Raw genomic sequence first — 19,374 nt, 5'->3', positions numbered from 1 at the left:
ATTGCTGCGCAGCTGTAAATATCAAAATGTGGGCAGGGGCTCTCACTGGCCCTGGGAATGACTGTGCCCATCGTTGAAGCCATCAGGCTCTGAAATATCAACATGTCCCCTGGAGCATACCGGCTCCTAAAATAACTTTGCGCCACTGGAGAAAAGAACTTGCCCCCTGAAACTGAGGCACCTCACAGGGGAAAGACACGGGCCTCTCTGGACCCTTTTAACTACCCTTGGCCACGAAGGAAAAGGCACGGTGCCCTCACTGGCACCTCACGGGGCTCTTTAACATAAACTTGCACCCTCAGTGGAGCCACGTAGGCTCTAAAAACAATTGCAAAACGTGGGAGCGGCCCGCTACTAGATGGGGCCGCTCTTGACTGACACAGGGCACTCATTGGCCCCATACGGAACCTCCACACATTAGTCATCCTCGCTGGGGCCGCCCTCTGCCAGGCGGGGCCGCCCATCACCATCAATGCGCCTGATACCGCCACCACCCCACGGAGCCCCAGCGCCACTCACCAGGTAGGGCTGCACGTTGGCGGCGGTCTGTCCTCCTCACCCGGGCCGCTCTCACTGGTTTGTGCCGTCTTCTCTCTGGGGACAGCACAATACTCTGCCTCTCCCCTCACTCCTGGGAGCCCTGCCACGCAACACCGGGCGCCAGGATGGGGCGCATCTTCACCCGGTCCCCAACTCGGGACCGGGACTTTGGCAATGAAGTCCACGAGGCTCTGCGCGGCTTCTCCCTGGCTGGGGGGGAAGCGGAGCGCGCGAGGCTCTGGCTTGCGTCGTGGGCCCCGCCCACCATCAGGCAGACCGCTTCCGGGTTGCACTAGGCAGCGGCCTGCCAGCAACTTTCCTCGCTCTGGGCTGCGGCGGTAAGACGCGGGGTGGGCACCCGCGCACTAAAGTATAAAAATAAGCGGGGTAGGCACCCGCAGCTGACACAAAGGCAATCTTTCGGGAATCCCTCGCCGGGGCTCCCTTTTCCTAGTCAGGCAGCGCTGCGCTGCCAAGCCCACGCATTCCTCCTTCCCTGGGGCATTTAAAATACAGCGCCCCCAAGGCGCTTAGGCTATAACAAGCCTTGGCAAAGGTAAAACAAAAAGGTCCTGTAGGAAGAAGAAATATAGCGCTCCCAAGGTGCTAGATAACAGAGACCGGTCTCTGGGTCCATGGTATCCAGTAAAGCAAAACAGCCCTCAGCAAGGAAAATACTCCAGGCATCCAGGGGCAGGGCAGGGCCCAGGAAGGCAAGCCTTCCCCTGAGCCCCAGCAGCAGCACGCCCCTGGTAGTTTCAAATCAAAAACAAGAACAACATCATGGGGTCACAGCCCTTTCTTTTATAACATATTTTTCTTTTGTCTAAAGAGTGTAGGCAATGGGAGAACCAGCTACAACTGGTTCAGGGGAGCTCCTGAGCACTTTGTTTTGCTCAGCCCGTCTCCCTTTCACTGGACAGGCTAAGGACATCAGACGCACCACAGGGGGTGGAGCCAGCATTGTGGAGGTAAGGCACAGCCCTATTCAGGTCCCAGGTGCAACTCCTCCCTCCCATCTACATGCAGATCTCCACATTCACCACCAGGCAGACCCATCCTGGCTCCTGGAGCCAGCCACATCTTCCAGCACCTGTCACTCACAAGCCAGACAGGTAATTCACATCACACTACACACAGAAATGCCAACTTCTAAAAGTGGCACTCCTCCACCAGTCACAATAAATCTGCGCACAACATTGCGCAGCATTTATTCTCACGAGTTTGCACATACCAAACTCGCCCCTGCACTCCTCTCATATCAGGAATTACCATGAACACACATCTCCCCCATGCATTCCTATGGGAGGGCAGGCCAGTCTCACCTCACATGCACTTTACACTGGGCCATAGTGACAAAGTGCGCAGAGGCCTAAAATCACCAACACCAGATAACAGAAACAGGTCGCAAAAAGTTTTGCGGTGAACCTGCCAAAAGGGCCAAGTCCAACAGTACACATGCTGTTCTTGAAGAAGTGGTAAAACATTGATTTAGATTTTCTCCAATTGCAGTAGCATTCATTGTTCCTGAGCCTTCAACCATGTTTTCTGGACAAAAAATGCATGTCTGGTATCTTTTTTTTCCCCAAGTGCCTTAAGTTGATACAATAAACATAGCTGATTTTTAAAATTATTTATTTTTGTTGTACTTTTCCACTACAGAGGCATTTCTTTAATCTCAGTTTTAGAATTGTGTGTCATATCTGGGCAATTGTCAGAAATAACGCATGTTCAATATTAAACAATATCTAAAATGAGAAGGCAAAATGTGTTATTTCTACAATGGTTTGTTAATTTAGAGGTTATGTATATGTCAGCTAATGGTTAGTACATTTACATGCTTTTTCGAAGACTGTGTAACGTGCTAGCCTTCGTTATTTCTGTTCTTCACTTCTCTTTTTTTAAGTAACTCTACAAATAGTAATGATGGAAATGTTTACATCTTTAGGTTACAGCTCTTCGTCGGCAGGTAAAACCAATGTCGGATAAAGTTGCTGGAAGGGCAAACAGAAAAATAAGTTTGCCTGATCCTCTTATTGAACCATCTTCAGCTGTATCTTCATTAGATGATGCATCAAGGCCATATGCACAAAGTAAAATGCGAATATCTGTGTCAAGAGTCCAAAGTTCTTCAGTCGCTACAAATGGAACGAGGTAAAATGTCCTGAGCTTGAATAGTGTTGTTATGAAGTAAAATTTGTGATAGTTTATGCCAAAGTGAAGTGACTGAATTATTCTCATATGCATGCTGTAATTATGTTAATTTTAATGATAAACATAGTTGCCCCCGGGTAGAACAGCATAGTAAAAGTCGTTTGTGCATCCAGGAATATTCAAATTACAGATGGTGTCACCAAATAATTATTTGACTGCAGTCAAATTTCTTGAATTTTAATTAGGTGCTTTGAAGCATTTCATGACTCTTTTTGAAATAAACAGAAAGCGACTGTAAGAATAAATATTTATTTTGAATGTTAGGGAATATAAAAGGTGATTGTTTTAATCCTAAAAGTCATCATTGGTGTGCTGTGCTTTTTGTAACCACAGCATGTAGATAGTGTGTTATTTTCATAGCAATATTAAATGTACTAGGCTACCGACCATGAGCCTGCAAAGGCCTAGAACTATAATAAAAAGCAACAAATGGTCAGATGCAGACATAATGCCTCAAGTAGTGGTTATTGGAATACCCTTGCCACAGACCAACTACAGTGGGTCTACCACAGATCAACTCCGGTGGATCTAACAGAATCTCTTTTTACCCACCATACTACTATCCTGACTTAGCTTAGACCTGCTCCAAGCTAGTTCTGACAGCATTGATCAGTCAAGTGCAAGCTCACATACTTGCAGTGGTATGAGCTCTCTCATTGGAGCTGCTGTCCTTCAACATACTGATTAAACATGGACAACACACAGCATAGTTCAGTTGTAAGGCAAGAGAGAGGAACAGATCATGTTACAGTAGATTTCAAGAACATCCAAGTGTTTTGGTGTCCCATGTGTTGTGTTACATTGCCACAACTAACAGTCCACTTTCAGTTGTACCTCACAGTTCTTGATATAGCTGGTTTCTCCAGAGTCATACCGATTCGGTATTTAAGAAGTGGTAAAATGGAGGGGGGGGGGGGGGGGAATGTAGGTATTTCAGAATCGGTAAATACCGAATCGTTGAGATTCGGTATTTACCGATTCTGTAAATACCGATTCGGTAATGCCCATTGATTCCTATGGGCATTGAAGCCCATGGGAATCAATGGGCATTACCGAATCGGTATTTACCGATTCGGTAAATACCGATTGCAGCAAGGGTGCCGGGGTTGTCACTTTGACACCCTCTAGCACCCCAAATACAGGCATGTGCGCCATGTGGCACACAGACATGCCCTAAGGGCATGTCTGTGTGTCACATTGCACAGGTGTACATGCACAGATGTGCATGTACACCTGTATTCGGTATTTTATCACCCAATAGGATTGGGTGGTAAAATACCGAATTCTGAAGGCCTGATTCGGTAAATTTACCGATTCGGTATATTTACTGATTGTGCAAAATATTGCCTCCTACATCTCAATCACCAAATACCGGTCGGTAACGGCCGAATTCGGCCGTTACCGACCGGTATTTGGTGACCTACATCGGGCCCTATGTGCAGTTCAAGTGAGGTACAAGATGGGACTCCTATGCAGTGGTTGTCGGATCTCACAAACCAGTGCAGACCCACAGTCAAATGCTCATTACCCTGTTATCTCAAGTTTGTATCCAGGCAATCTTTGGGAAAGATATCAGAGTAAATGGCAAGTACCCTTTATGTACTGGTCAATGGACATGTATCAGCTGTGAACATGCTTACTCTTGACTTATACATTGCTCAGGTCCTTGAAGGCTATGCTCTTATTTTTTCCTACACGACCTGTGGTGCAAACCTTTTTACATCCCTCAAGACTGCAATCTCTCAGTTTTTTCCATATGTTATCGATGTAGAAACTCCAATGAGGCCTCTCTCCCTCCTTTCAGAAATATTCTGAACAATATGAAGGATCTCTTCTTTGAATTACAGGGCATTGTTGTTATCCAGAATAGCATCTTTTATAGAATCCCATGCTTGACTTGTTCTCTGTCATCAGAATGGGAGCCCTTGGTAGTCCGTGTTAATAGAAAAGTTACTTACCTTTTGTAATCTTTCTGGTGGATATTCTATCTACCTGTGTATTCCTCACCTTTGAATATCCCAGGCACAGACTGGATTCGGATCATCTTTTGCAATAGCTCTTTGGCAGGTGGTGTCTATTCTTTAGCTATGTCAGACGTGGAGTTGAGATGATGTCATAAAAGTCTTAAAACCATGAGATCCGCGCCTCAATGGCAGTTCTGCACTGTATTTTTCTGCACCTTTCATTGTGATCCACAGCTTACACTCCTTTGATTCAAAGGTTGCACACTTTGGTGCAGTAGTAATATGGCCCCTTAAAAACAATGAGGCTTGAAGGCCTGTTGATGTTACAACCAACATCTGTCCATCACAGATCTCATTACAGCTGTATGTGGTCTCTTGGTTCAAAGCAGCACATGCTGTGTGACGTCTGTCAACAGTTGAACCCAAGGCCATCAGGGAAAGCCGAGCCAAATTCTTTTTGGCTCGTTCCAAAGAAGGTAGTAGGAGTTTTTGAATTAAGTCACAGTTGAGGTCTTGACAAAGATCAAGATAGTCAACTCCCACAAGTCCCCAAAGAAAATGAAACCGCCGCACAACAAGAAAAAGCATTCCACTTCTTCTGCTCGTCGAGCCAAAAGCACAGCTAAGTCTCCTGCTCCAGCCACCTTAAAGGCAGAGTTGATAGACATTCATGCAGCTGCATCACCAGCCATCCCAGATACGACACATTTGACTCTACCTTCACCATCGCCTCCTTCGCCTCAACCGGTATCAGCACCTACCTAACTGGATCATCCGATGCCTCCGGGGGCTCTGTTTACATATATATTTACATTGCCACCTGATATATATATATATATATATATATATACACACACATACACTGCTGACTAACCTAAACATCCAATTTCAGATCCTTATGAACTAGGTGATAGACAAAATACTGTATCTGATGTAAAGGATGATGGTCCACACCATGATGATGTCACAGGGGACCAAGATGGTGCTTGGCAACACCAAGGATAGTAAATGGGATTATTATGTACAGCTCATATCTCCAGGCTATACTCTTCCCTAGGGACTCTACTTCTAATGATATATACAAAATTCCATAATTTAATTGTCCAGGCCCTGCAATTATTTTATTAAATGGAAGTCTCCATAAAGACTATCTCTTTCCTTTTTGATTTTGAGGACATAAAAATGATCTATGAAGTCTGTTCCTATTTTAGACCATCTCTGTGAGCCAGGTCAAACATGTTTGCACAATCCTGCAATAGGCTAGACCTCAGTTGCCTGTCTGGAAAGCAAAAATATAAAGCTCCAGATTCAGCAGTGCTTGCTTTTTGAACCAGAGTAAAACTGTATCTGAAAGAAACAGGTTAGTATTAGATTCCTTACCTTAGAATATCCCCAGGCGTCAGTCTGGATCCGGAAATTTTTGCGTAGCAGTACCTCTGCGCGCCGGTGTCGTCTGCGGCTCCGCGTCCGTCGTCGTTGGCGCCGGGATGACGTTGTCGGAGTACTTAGACGCCGCCCTCACGCGCTGACGTCAGTTCTTTTTTCCGTGCCAGCAAGCGTAGGTCCGGAGAAAGTGGTACCTTTTAGTCACTCTTTGACTAAGCTTTTTCGATTCTTTTTGGATCCGTTTCGAGTCGAACGACTCTATTGGTGCCGGTAGGGATGCCCGGGTTCAAGCCCTGTGCCGACTGATGTCGGTTACCGACCCCCATCGCCGGTGCCTGCATTGCCTGGGGCCCGACCATAATGACAAGTCGTGCCCCGACTGCTGGGCCTTGACGTCGAAGGCTAGGCAGGAGCGGTCCCGTAAGTGCCTCGAGCAGTCGGCCCCACGCCGTTCGAGGTCCCGGTCCGAAGGAGGTCGAGGGACCGGTCGTGGGGCCTGAGTCATCGCAGCTCGGCAAGTTGACACCACTCGTCGGGCTCCAGGTCCTCAGGTAAGAGGCGCAAGAAGTCGAAGAGGTGACATCGCTCTTCTGACTCTCCCCGACGCTCGCGTGATGCGGCCGGGGATATGGGTGACACCGCCCACGAGGCTCCGACGGAACCGCGGGCGTCGCGGCCTGGTACATACCCGCCGGTCCCTGGGGAGATCGATGCCTTCCTCAAGGCCATGAGTCGCTCACTCCTCCGTCTGGTTCCGCGGCGCCTTCGGGCCCCGCTGTCCCGACTGGGAGCCCAAGCGGGCTTCGGCCCCCGGCGCCGTCGGCGACTTCGGTCCCGGCGTCGCACGGCCCCACTGGATCTGGTTCCGGATCCGGGGTAGCCGCTGGTCGACCTTTACGACCCCGCCGGCGTCGACCCCTAGGGTGTCACCCCTGGCGCCGTCCCCGGTCTACCCCCTGGTCCGGATCCGGCGTCGGAGCGGCGTCGCTCGACACCGCATTCGGCGCCGGCCGAAGAGGAATTCTTCGAGGATCTGGGTCCATCCTTTACCCCTGAATTCCAGGAGATGGATGACGAGGGAGACTGGGAGGGGTCTGAGAACCCTCTGGCACGTGAGTGCCAGTCATTTCAGGACTGGACACAGGAACTAGGGGAAGCCAGTGGCCTGGATACCTCCCCAGACACTGGTTTTGTCTCCCCTCCTACCGTGGCTAAGGAGGAGGGGGCTGCTTATAGTGTGGTGCTGACGAGGGCGGCATGCCTGGCTGAGGTCCGCCAACTTCTTGGCCGATGTCCAGAACACCCTTATGGACATGCCGTTCGATGGCAGCCACCTCTTCGGTGGCAAGGCAGATAATGCGCTGGAATCTTTAAGGACTCCAGGGCTATGGCCAAGTCCTTGGGCCTGTCGGCCCCGCGGCAGCAATCTTCTGCCCAGCGCTCCTTTCGTGGCCACGGAAGGGGCGCCCCCACACGTCCTGCCAGCCACGGGCCGCAGACTACCGTTCAGCGCGGCGGCGGGCGTGGTTACCGTCGTGGCTACCGTCGTGGCGGTAACGGGACAACGGCGCGGCCAGTCCACATCTACCCCTGCAGCATCCGCCTCAAAGCCATCCTAGTCCGAGCTTTCAGGCCCATTTGATGCCAGTGAGGGGCAGGGATCGCCATCACCTCCTCCACTGGCGCTCCATCACATCGGACAGGTGTGTGCTGCAAATCGTCCGAAGGGGCTACTCCCTCCCCTTCGAGGCGACCCCTCCAGCCATGCCACCACAGTACCACCGCGGTGGATCACTTGCAACTTCTGCAAGAGGAAGTTACGGCCCTCTTGGCTTAGGGGGCCATCGAGCGCGTTCCTGGGCCAGAAGTAGTGTGGTTGTTACTCCCACTACTTTCTGGTTCCCAAGAAGTGCAAAGGGGGCCTACACCCTATCTTGGACCTGTGGAACGTCAACGGCTTCCTCCAGAAGGAGAAGTTCAAGATGCTGACTTTGGCTCAGGTCTTAGCTGCCCTAGACCCGGAAGACTGGATGGTAGAGTTGGACTTGCAGGACGCCTATTTCCACATTTCCGTCCTGCCGGCCCACCAGCGCTACCTGAGGTTCACGGTGGGCCACGAGCACTTTCAGTTTACCGTGCTCCCCTTCGGTCTAACAGTGCCCCACGGGTGTTCACGAAAGTGATGACGGTGGTCGCAGCTCATCTGCGCAGGCTATGGGTTTCAGTCTTCCCCAACCTCGACGACTGGTTGTTGAAGGCGGGCTTGCCCCAGACAGTCGTCAGCCACCTCCAGACTACGGCCAACCTCCTGCACCTGCTGGGGTTCTCCATCAGTGTGCCGAAGTCGCACCTGTGTCCCTCTCAGAAGTTCCTCTTCATCGGAGCGGTTCTGGTCTCGGGTTTATCCTCCCGAACAGCGGGTTCAGGATATTCAGGCTCTGATTCCGATCTTTCAGCGTTATCCCGAGTCTCGGTCAGGTTGACGCTGCGGCTTCTGGGGCTGATGGCCTCCTGCATCCTTCTGGTGCATCACGCCAGGTGGCGGATGCGAGCTCTGCAGTGGGACCTGAAGTTTCAGTGGGCCCAGCATCAAGGCAACTTGTCCAACCATGTCTTGATCTCAGTGGGCACTGCAAGACAGTTGGCAGTGGTGGCTCACGGACTGCGATTGGGTCAGCGGCAGATCCCTCTCCCTACCCCAACCGGAGCAAGTAGTTGTGACGGACGCGTCCCTCCAGGGCTGGGGGGGCCACATGGGAGAGGCAGAGATCAGAGGCCTCTGGTCTCCGGCAAAGTCCCGGCTCCACATCAACCTTCTGGAGCTGCGGGCGATCCGGCTTGCACTGAAGGCATTCCTCCCCTCTGTCCGGGGGAGTGTAGTGCAGGTGTTCACGGACAACACCACCGCCATGTGGTACTCCCGGTGGGGTGGGGTCGTGGACCCTATGCCAGGAGGCTCTGCACCTCTGGCAGTGGCTGGAACATCAGGGCGTGACCCTGGTGGTTCAACACCTGGCAGGTACCCTGAACGCCAGGGCGGACAAACTCAGCCGCCTGTGCATGATGGATCACGAATGGCGTCTGAACTTGGACGTGGCGCAAGGTCTCTTTCAGCAGTGGGGAGAGCCTTGGTTAGATCTATTCGCCACAGAAGAGAACATGCAATGTCATCAGTTCTGCGCATTGGAATTTCCAAGGTGGCACTCGCTCGGAGACGCTTTTCGTCGCGAGTGGAGTTGCGATCTGTTGTGCGCCTTTCCGCCTATACCACTTCTGCCCAGAGTGCTGAAGAAGATCAGGCACATCCGGGCCCAAGTTATCCTCGTGGCTCGGGACTGGGCACGAAGATGCTGGTATCCCCGAGCTACTCAACATGTCGGTCGATCCCCCGATTCATCTGCCTCTTCAGGAGGACCTTCTGTCGCAGCAGCAAGGGACGGTCCTCCACCCGAACCTGTCCAGCCTCCACCTCCATGCGTGGAAATTGAGCGGCGACAGTTGAGGCCATTTGACTTGCCTCCTGAAGTCTGTGATGTTATTCTGGCAGCCAGGCGTCCATCCACAAAATCGGTATACGCCTGCAGGTGGAACCAATTTGTGGCATGGTGCACAGCAAAGGCTGTGGATCCACTTTCTGCCCCTCTTTTTGAGGTTCTCCTCTTTCTTCTTTCTCTTGCCCAGCAGGGCTCTGCTCTGGGCACTATCAAGGGCTACCTCTCTGCCATTTCCGCCTTCTTAAGGCTCCCAGATCAGCCCTCTTTGTTCAAGTCCCCAGTTGTAAATAGGTTCTTGAAGGGCATCACTCATATGTTCCCCCCTGTTCCTTTTGTGATGCCTCAGTGGGACTTGAAACTTGTTCTGACTTATCTGATGTGCGCTCCCTTCGAGCCGCTTCATAACTGTCCTCTTCGTCTTCTTACCCTTAAGACTTTATTCCTGGTTGCCATCACCTATGCCAGGAGAGTAAGTGAGCTCCAGTCCCTTTCTTCACAACCTCCTTCCTTTTCTGTCCATCCGGACAAAGTTGTGTTGCGGACGCAACCCTCTTTCCTGCCCAAGGTAGTCACAGCCTTCCACATCGGGCAGTCCATCACCTTGCCCACCTTCTTTCCGCCTCCGCATCCCTCGAAAGAGAAAGAGAGGCTCCACCGTCTGGACCCAAAATGTGCGCTCTCATACTATCTGGATGGCACACGCCAGTTCCGGGTGGATGACCAACTCTTTGTTGGTTACGTACGCGCTAAGAAGGGACGGACGGTGCACAAACGGACCATTTCCCAATGGTTCGTCTTGTGCATCAAGGCTTGTCATTCACTGGCTAAAAAGGAGCCTCCTGTGGGGCTACGTGCCTATTCCACTCGGGCCACAGCGGCTACTACTGCCCTGGGCCGGGGAGTCTCCTTGCAGGACATCTGTCAGGCAGCTACGTGGGCCTCACTGCACACGTTCGCAAGACACAACTGCCTGGACAGCCAAGTCTGGAGAGATGGCTTTTTCGGCCGTTCCGTTCTCCAGGACTTTCTGGTGTGATTATTGGTTCGCAGACCCACCACCGGGGTTGGTATTGCTGGGGTATCTATTCTAAGGTAAGGAATCTAATACTAACCTGTTTCTTTCAGATGCACAAGTTACTTACCTTCGGTACTGATATATCTGTAAGAAACAGTAGTTAGTATTAGATTTCTTACCGCCCCACCCATCCTCCCCGTTCTGCGAACCGATATCTAGGGTTAAGGGCATCCCCTTTCAGGGCCCTAGTTTCATGGCACCAGTGTTGGTTTTTATCATGGCTCTGCGTTTCTGGCACGGAAAAGCTGTGTATAAGAACTGACGTCAGCTCGCGAGGGCGGCGTCTAAGTACTCCGGCGACGTCATCCTGGCGCCATCGACGGACGCGGAGCCGCAGACGACGCCTACCGACGCGCAGGGGTACTGCTACGCAAAAATTTCCAGATCCAGACTGACGCCTGGGGATTTTTTAATGTAAGGAATCTAAATCTAACTACTGTTTCTTACAGATATATCGTTACCGAAGGTAAGTAACTTGTGCTTCACTGATGTTGGTGGCAGCCCAAAGATAATCTTATAATCCTGCATCACTCGTGTTGTCCCTCCACACCAGTTGGGCCATAACCTGGTCACCATGGAAAAAAGAATTGGTGCTTTTGAATTAAAAATCTAGCAAGTTTGCGAATGTGTGTCCAGTTCTATCATGATACAATAAGCAACTTGAGCATTATATTGCCCCCGCTTTGGATAAATAACTTTTTTTATTATTATTTTATATAAGTCTTTTACAGTATATCAATAGACCATGACAGTATACAAAAATGGTGGCATTCAGTCTAAACTATACATAGCGGATTTTGGCATAGCATGCAGATAACAGACTGGGTGGTGGTTCTCAAAGGTCTGCCAGCAAGATATATATACAGGATACATATAAAAGAAATGCTATTTCGGAAGTAACAGGGCGGACAACCCCTCTTTCATATCACCATAGCTTTCGTTGTCAAGAAAAAAAAAACAAGTTGACAATTATCGGAGCCTACTCTGCGTCTTTTCCCTCCGCCTCCCCAGATTCCTTACCCACCAAGTACTGTTGGTATAGTTCCCCAGAAATTTTTAGGATGACTCTGAGGAGGAAGCAACTCATTGTAAATTTCGGATTGCGTATTACAATATTGCATATCCGTGGCCCAATCCTTTATTTTCGGGGCTGGACCTTTGGCCCAACATATAGCTATTCTCCATTTGGTGAGCCGTGAGCCCATAGCCACCAATCACCTAACCTAATTTTTTTGCTTTTTGGTGTAACACAATAAAGCGAGTAGCAGATCTGATGTTAACGTGAGCCCATTGACCTCATTGAGTGTGTTAATGATCTCCACCCAAAACCCAGCCACCCGGGGGCACTGCCAGGCCACGTGCTGCAATCTGGAATTCTCCGTCTCACAGCAAAAGCAAGCCACTGTATCCCTGAGGCCGTAATAGTGTAACCTCTCCAGAGTGTTATAACCCTATTGAGGAATTTCAAAGTGTATCAGGCGATGTGTGCCATTGAGAGATACTTGCTTCATCGCCTCACAGCGCATTGACTTCAAAGTATGTTGTATAATGCACAAATGTATCTACGGATCTGGCCCTCAATATCTAAGAGACATATTTGTCCCCTACTTACCAGGACGTGTTCTACGCTCCAGCAGCACTATGCTGCTTCAGGTTCCTAGGGTGACGAGAGCAAGACAGGGAAGACGGGCCATCTCACTTAAAGGCCCGATGCTCTGGAATTCTCTGCCCCCATTGCTGAGGCATACCTCTAACCATCTGTCCTTTAGAAGGAAGTTAAAAACATATCTTTTTTCCCAAGACTAATGTTCTTCCTTGCAATCGCAGCAGTCTTATGTCCTTGGTTGTTCCATGATATCTGTTCAGAAGCTACGCGCGGAGATACCCCTTCGGGGCTGATTCAGGCGCGAAATAAGCATATAAATAAAATAAATAAATAAAAATAAATACCTTCAAGTGCTGTCGTCCAACACTATCCCCAGGTCGGTTTGCCATTATAGTTTGGCTTTAATGTCCTGTGTCCTCCTAGATTCCTGCATTAAGTCATAAATGGTAGAAGTGTTCTTGGAAGGGGAGGTCCAGCGAGGCACAAAGTTCAAAAGTTGGAATTCTGGAGGTTCCTGCGGGTCTTCGCCAAGTAACTCATGCAGGGCATGCTGAGCTCTGTAATACTGGTATTGTGAAAGTGTAGTGGTGTCAAGTCCCTCTGTTGCTACATCTGCCGACCCGCGTAATTCGCCATCTGCAAGTCACCAACCTTGTGTATGCCCTGCCTTGCCACAGTGCTGCGGCATGCCTATTTAGTAACTCATACCATGCATGAACAGTGGAATTGATGGAGTCCAGTGTACCAGCTCTCCCAATAGGAACTTTAAACAGCCTTTGCTGAAGAGAAAGCGTCTGCCGCAACACGCTCAATATGTAAATGCAGGAGATTTTGTGGGCCGTGGATCCAATAATGTGTGTGGGTGCATTGTGCGACTCTATAATATAGTTCAAGGTCTGGAACAATGAGACCGCCCATGGAGTGGGGTAATGTGAGGGTGCTCCATTTAACTCTAGGCTGTTTCCCTGCCCTGGCAAGTTTAATTAGTAATGAGCGGACACTTTTGAACATGTACTTCGGGAGAATTATTGGAATGTTTAAGAAGAAAAACAGAAACCTAGGAAGGACCACCATTTTTATGAGATAAATGCAGCGTATTAGAGACATTGGGAACCAAATCCAACAGCTAACATCCTCTTCGAGCCTAGAGATTGCTTTCCCATAATTTTCTCCAAGCGCGAAGTCTGAGTTCGTATGAACTTGTATACCTAAATAGCGGATAGGCTCGGTGGTCCATTGCAATGGGAATTCTAAAGTAATCGGAGACATAGAGGGGATTAGGGGAAAAATAACAGACATGGACCCAAATAGAGTGACCTCATATAATACTGCAGTTAAATTATTACTTGGGTCATGGACGTATAACAGCATGTCCTCCACGTATGCCGAAAGGATGAGGTTATACGTAGGGAACCGAATACCCCTATGCCTGTGGTATTCCCTCAGGGCGCACGCCAATGGCTCTACAACTATGGCATACAGAAGGGGGAAAGTGGGCATCCCTGTCTCGTTCCTCTGGAGATCACAATGGGAGACGTAACAGCATCACCGACCTTGACTCAGGACCCACCAAGTATGGGACTAGGGGAGCGTGTCTGTTCGCTAAAATTTTGCAAATAGTTTGGTGCCTATGTTAAGCAGAGACAGAGGCGTATAGGACGAGCATTCATTTGGGGATTTCTCCGGCTTCACTAAGGTTACAATCATCGCCTCTCTTATCGAGGGGGGCAATATGCCAACCTATACCGTTTCTTCAAATAAGGTGACTAAGTATGGTATGAGCAAGTCTTGATATGTTTTATAGAAGGAAACCTTGAGTCCATCTTCGTCAGGGGCGCTACCGTCTTGCATAGAATGGAGAACAATGAGGATTTCAGAGGGGTCCAGGGGGCCCATGAGGTGCTCTTTGTGAGTGTTCGTGAGCCGCGGCATTTGTATGTGCTCAAGGTAGTCCTGTATTGCAGCGCTATCTTGAACAATTATGGTACTGTAAAGTTCTGCATAATATCTGCGTAATCTGTCTGCGATCTCCAGAGGGTCAGGCAGCAGTTCCACATTTTCATTCCGCATCTCTGTTATCGAGCTAACTCTCTGCGGCGCCTCTGCAGAGCAGCGAGCACCGAGCCAGGTCGCTCACCCTCACCATACACCCTGGGAGTGGCATACTTGCCCATATGCTTCAACTCACTGTCAGCAACTTAATGATATTCTTCAAGTATTTTCTTTTGTTCTTCCAAAACCTGTGCACCTTTTCCTTTCAGCAGAAGTATCTCCAACTGAGCCAAACAACCCTCAAGGACTTTCAATCTGCCCCTCAACGAGCGAAGTACGCCAGCATGCTTAGAAATAGTAACTGATAAATATTTTAAATGTTCCCACACTGTGGAAAAAACTGAGTGTAATAAGGAATATGGGGGGAACCTCAATGTAAAAGGAGCAGCTTTTTTGGGGGGGGGATGCCTATATCCAGCAATACCGGAGAGTGATCCGAAAATGAACGAGTCAGAAGGCTACAAGAGACCACGCGAGGCACAAGTGCTCTGGATATCAACCAGTAGTCTATAACCAGTAGTCTATTCTGGTGTGGATGTTGTAAGGGGCGGAATAGTGGGTGAAGCCCCCTGCATCAGAGGATCTATAGCGCCATACATCTAGCAGGCCAGATAGAGAATAAATGTCCCTGATGGCCCTAGCAGCTGCAGAGGGATGGTGGGAAGGACCCCCAGAGTGATCCAAGAGTGGATCCAGTGTGCAACTAAAATTGCCCTCCAGATCTGTGGTATGTCTGACAGTGTCAACAGTCTTGCTGCTAGTGAATGTTAGACCTGCACGTCATCGTAGTTTGGGCCATTGATTAAGTGCACGTTTATGCCTTGTACATGGCAACGAGTAACCACCTATCTACCATTAGCATCGATATGTAATCCTTCCATTCTGATACCACACCTCGGGTTAACCCGTGGCGTATGTATTGAATCCACCTGCATAAAAGTGACCCTGCAGATTCCTATGTGCTAACATGTTACTATTGGAGGGTAAGTGTGTTTCTAGAATAAGCGCTACATCCATAGCATGCTGCTTAAGATACTCCATAACTTTGCAAGCTTTCCTGAAGTAATTAAGCCCCCTGACGTTCCAGGTCAGATACCGAATCGTCCCACCGAATCATGAGCTAGTGTGTTTATTGTCATTTGTCATGCCGTCTCATCTGTGCCACCCGCCATTCCCTTGCGACTTCGGTCAGATCAAAATGTTGTATCTATCCTGTTTGCATACTGCAGAGTTAACAAACAAAATACCCCCCACCCACGCTATGCCCACCCCAACCTTGCATAGGTGATAAATTACCCACCCACCAATGACCGAACATTACCCTGGTTAATGCATCACAAAACAGAGAGGCACAGAAGAAAAAGAAAAAAAAGAGGGAGGGAGGGGGGCTAAGGAGGAGAGGGAGAGGAGAGGATGGAAGAAGCCAAGAACTTTAGTATTAAGTGAGTAACACACAGGGGCGGATATTACCAGTGTCTGTTGCTCCACATCACCGACACCCACCAGCAGTGCAGGAAGATATACTACAGCCATAATAATTGAATACAATAGCATTGAGCTCTGAAGGGCTTTAAAATAGTAATAGTAATGGACCATTATGTAAAATTAAATAGGCGGTATACAATAGGGGACAGAATATCCTGATACTGTCACCAAAAACAAGTGAACCTGCAACTAGGCAAACATATACATGGGCATTGTTCAGCTACATTTACACATTGACATAAACTGGATCAGGCCCTGGGTAGTAGCAGCTTAGTTCACTTTGTTACCCAGTCACACAGCTGCATAGAACAGGGCATACAGCATTATTACAACTAACAAAAAGATAATGTCTATTCTATTGAGAAGGGGAGTTATAGTTGTTCATAGTAATAAACAGTGTGCTTATCAGGCTTATTGGTCATTGCTGTCCGAATCCATTCCTCCAGTGGCCCCCGCTGAGAGCTTTTCACTCTTATGCAATTTACTCTGCTCCCTTTTCTTGAAGAAATGCATCACTTGCTTTGGGTCTGTAAAAATATGCGATTTCCCATCTGCTTGGATATGCAATTTAGCGGTGTACATCCTGATGTAGTCTAGGTTCAGATCCGCAGTTTCCTCTTGATGTGCGGGAATAGTCAACGTGCATCCTGGACTTGCTGAGTGAAGTCTGGGAATAATATAATATTCATGCCTTCATATTGTTACTCATGGAGCTCCCTAGCTTTACGGACAGAAGCGTTCCGATTCCTGTAGTGTAAGCGTTTGGCAATGATTGGTCTTTTTAGGGGACTCCAGGATCGTTCTAGGGGCCAAGAATCTATGAGCCCTCTCCACAGTGAACACTGACGAAAAAGTGTTGCTGCCCGGGAGGGCGATTAATTTCTGCTCCACAAATACTTCCATCTTTGGAATGTTGATGGATGCAGTAATACCAAGCAGTCTGATGATGTTGCGCCTGGATCGCACCTCCAAAGCCTCTGTCTTGCTCTGCACCACCTGAAGGATCTTGTCAGCTTTGGCTTGGGTGAGCAAGTTTGAAGACACCTCATCTTCTGCATCAGAGACTCTCTATTCCACAACATCGAGACGTTACGTGTGCTTGTCAAGGCGCTTCTGTCCATACGAAATGTTAGCGCATGTATCCAGCTCCTGCCTCTTAGGGAGTCTTAAGAAGTTCAAACTGCAGTTTAGGTTGTGACCTGTTTGTGCGACCCATATTGTTCCAAAACTATGCTTTTCCGTGAAGGGCAGTTCCAGTTGAGAATAAGGTATGGAAACAAGAAAAGCCGTACACCACCAGCAGATCAGAAAAAAATAAAAAAATGTTTTGATGTGACCAGGTACACCCAGGCCCTGGTAGGAACGAGATTATCACTGTGATCTCTGCTAAGTAGGCAGCAAAAAGTAGCCTACCCTTTGGATCTGGGACAGGCTCAACAGTTTCTCTTCGTGCCCGCAGCAGGGCCTTCCACGATGGCGCCACGTATACTGAACGGGTAAGGAGGAGACCTTGGGTAGACGAGGAATGGGCTCCTGCCGCCCCTCTGCTTAGATTGATAACCTCAGTCCCCGCTGTGGTCGCCTGTCCATAGCACAAAATGCCCCACACAATGATTATTGCTGTCTTTGCAGAGGTCGAACTCACCCAGCGGGGATCGGCCAGACTCCCTTAGAGAATTTACATGAATCAGAGCGGCGCTGGCCGCACCCCCCTGCCCCACACTGGTCGTACTTAGAGCTACTGGACAGGAGTAGGCCGCCAGCTCTAGAGGTAGCTAGCGAAGAGCGACACCACGATCTGCAGCCTGGGAGATCGGAGGGGCCAAGTACTCGAATCCCAAAGGGGTAGGGTCAATAGGAGCAATCAACGCCAATGTGCGGGCCGCCAGGGTCTCTGCTACACCTCGGTGCGCTGGGTGATGCAGGGAATACTCATGCAGCGGCAAACACAGTATCCCCACAGTGGCCTCCGGTCGGGTAGCATGCTGTGTCCCTCCGCGCCCAGACCCCAACAGACCAAGCAGAAATGGGAGCCGGGACTCAACCGCAGCCAGGAGATGCGAGGCAGCGAGCCCTGCGACAGCCCACACAGGATCGATCCGACGTGGCGTCTGCTGCACGCCGTCCGTTCTCCACACCAGGCCACAGGGAAGCTTAAAAATGGGTCCACAGTGGCCCGGGAATACTGGAGTTGTCGGATTGACGTGCCTATTCCGTTCCTCGGGGTGATCTGCAGTAAAAACGCTGAGTAGATTAGGCTGGTTAGAAGGATTTAGCAGGATAGGTGATCGGACCTGCGGCCATCTTGGAGCCAGGCAAACTCCCGCCGCGCCCCCCCTCCTCCCCCCAAACTTTGGATAAGTTACATCACGAATACTGAGAACAGGCTAGACCATGTTTAGAAATGGAGTGTATGGTTTTACTCAGATGGCAACAGACACAGTTTTACAAAGATATGGCTGACTTTGAAGCATGCCTGCCCATACAGAATCTATGCTGGAGTTCTAAATATTCCTTTTAATGGACAACATTTATTTTGGAAGCCTGTTGGCAACATCATAGAGACAATGGAAACAGGCACTGACACAGTAAGATCTCTATTTATACTTTTGAATAGGTAGATGCCAGACATATGGCCAAAGGAGTTCCTGAGAGCCTGGGTCATCTATAAATTCTCATCCATATCATCCCAGATTTTTGCGAAAACCCAATTTCCATGTGCATATAGTACCCGGCAGGCTGGAGGGGACCACAACCAACAAAGGCTCTTTGTCTACCAGCAGCCAAGATCTTACCTAGGATACATCACTCCCCAATCTGCTTGATTCCTCATTTCCCATCATGGTGGAGGGAAAGGTGCAGGTTTTCTTTCGAGGCTGGCATCACAGCACATCTGATCACTTGTTGGTACATATCATATGGTATGGGTACACAAAAGATTTTGTATCTGAGCTACCCCCAAAGTTTTTCAAGGAAAGAACCTCATTGGCACCTGAAAGCTTTGCAATCTGTAGTCGACAAACTACTTTCCAAGTTTGATAGATCGATAACTGAAAGCCTTGCAACATCAAGATTTTTACTGAAGGTTTTTCGTTCATTTCAAGAAGAGGGGGAGTTGCACTCAATTTTGCAAATTTGAACCTGAACAAGTTCATCAAGTAGCAAAGTTTTAGGGTGCTTTCTATCCTAGACATCCTTCAATCTGTCATTCATGGAAATGATCTGGCATCAGTCAATTTAGAAGATACTTAATTCTGCTTTCCTATTTATCTGTGGCATCAGAAGCACCTCTGTTTTATGATTGAGGGTCAGAACAACAAATTTAGGGCATTACTGTTTTTCCCTCAAATAATCACCATGGGTATTTATGAAGTGTTTAGCAGCAGGTGCGTTGCATGCACATTGTCAGTTTGTCAGTGTTTGCATACGTCAACTTAGCTTATCAAAGCTCCTTCATTCCTGAAAGTTCCTAAAACTACACAGATGAATGTGTTGTAACCATTAGGCCTTAATATCACTGAAAAATGTTGGCCTCACTCCTTCTTAGGAAGCTCTGCT

General features: G+C 49.0%; 1 protein-coding gene across 9 annotated transcripts in view; it reads left to right on the top strand.

Annotated features, from left to right (window-relative positions):
• Positions 1 to 19,374, top strand: part of KIF21A (kinesin family member 21A) — an 820,176-nt gene that overhangs the window by 452,607 nt on the left and 348,195 nt on the right. For all 9 annotated transcript variants that reach the window (XM_078679965.1, XM_078679910.1, XM_078679946.1 and 6 more), the window contains one exon: positions 2,489 to 2,694. In XM_078679965.1, coding sequence (XP_078536091.1) covers positions 2,489 to 2,694 — 206 coding nt within the window. The remainder of the gene's footprint in view (positions 1 to 2,488; positions 2,695 to 19,374) is intronic.

The sequence above is a fragment of the Lissotriton helveticus genome, chromosome 1_1, assembly GCF_964261635.1.
Source record: "Lissotriton helveticus chromosome 1_1, aLisHel1.1, whole genome shotgun sequence".
Lineage (NCBI taxonomy): Eukaryota > Metazoa > Chordata > Amphibia > Caudata > Salamandridae > Lissotriton > Lissotriton helveticus.
The sequence above is the reverse complement of the archived record's forward strand: the minus strand, read 5'-3'. Positions and strand labels throughout refer to the sequence as shown.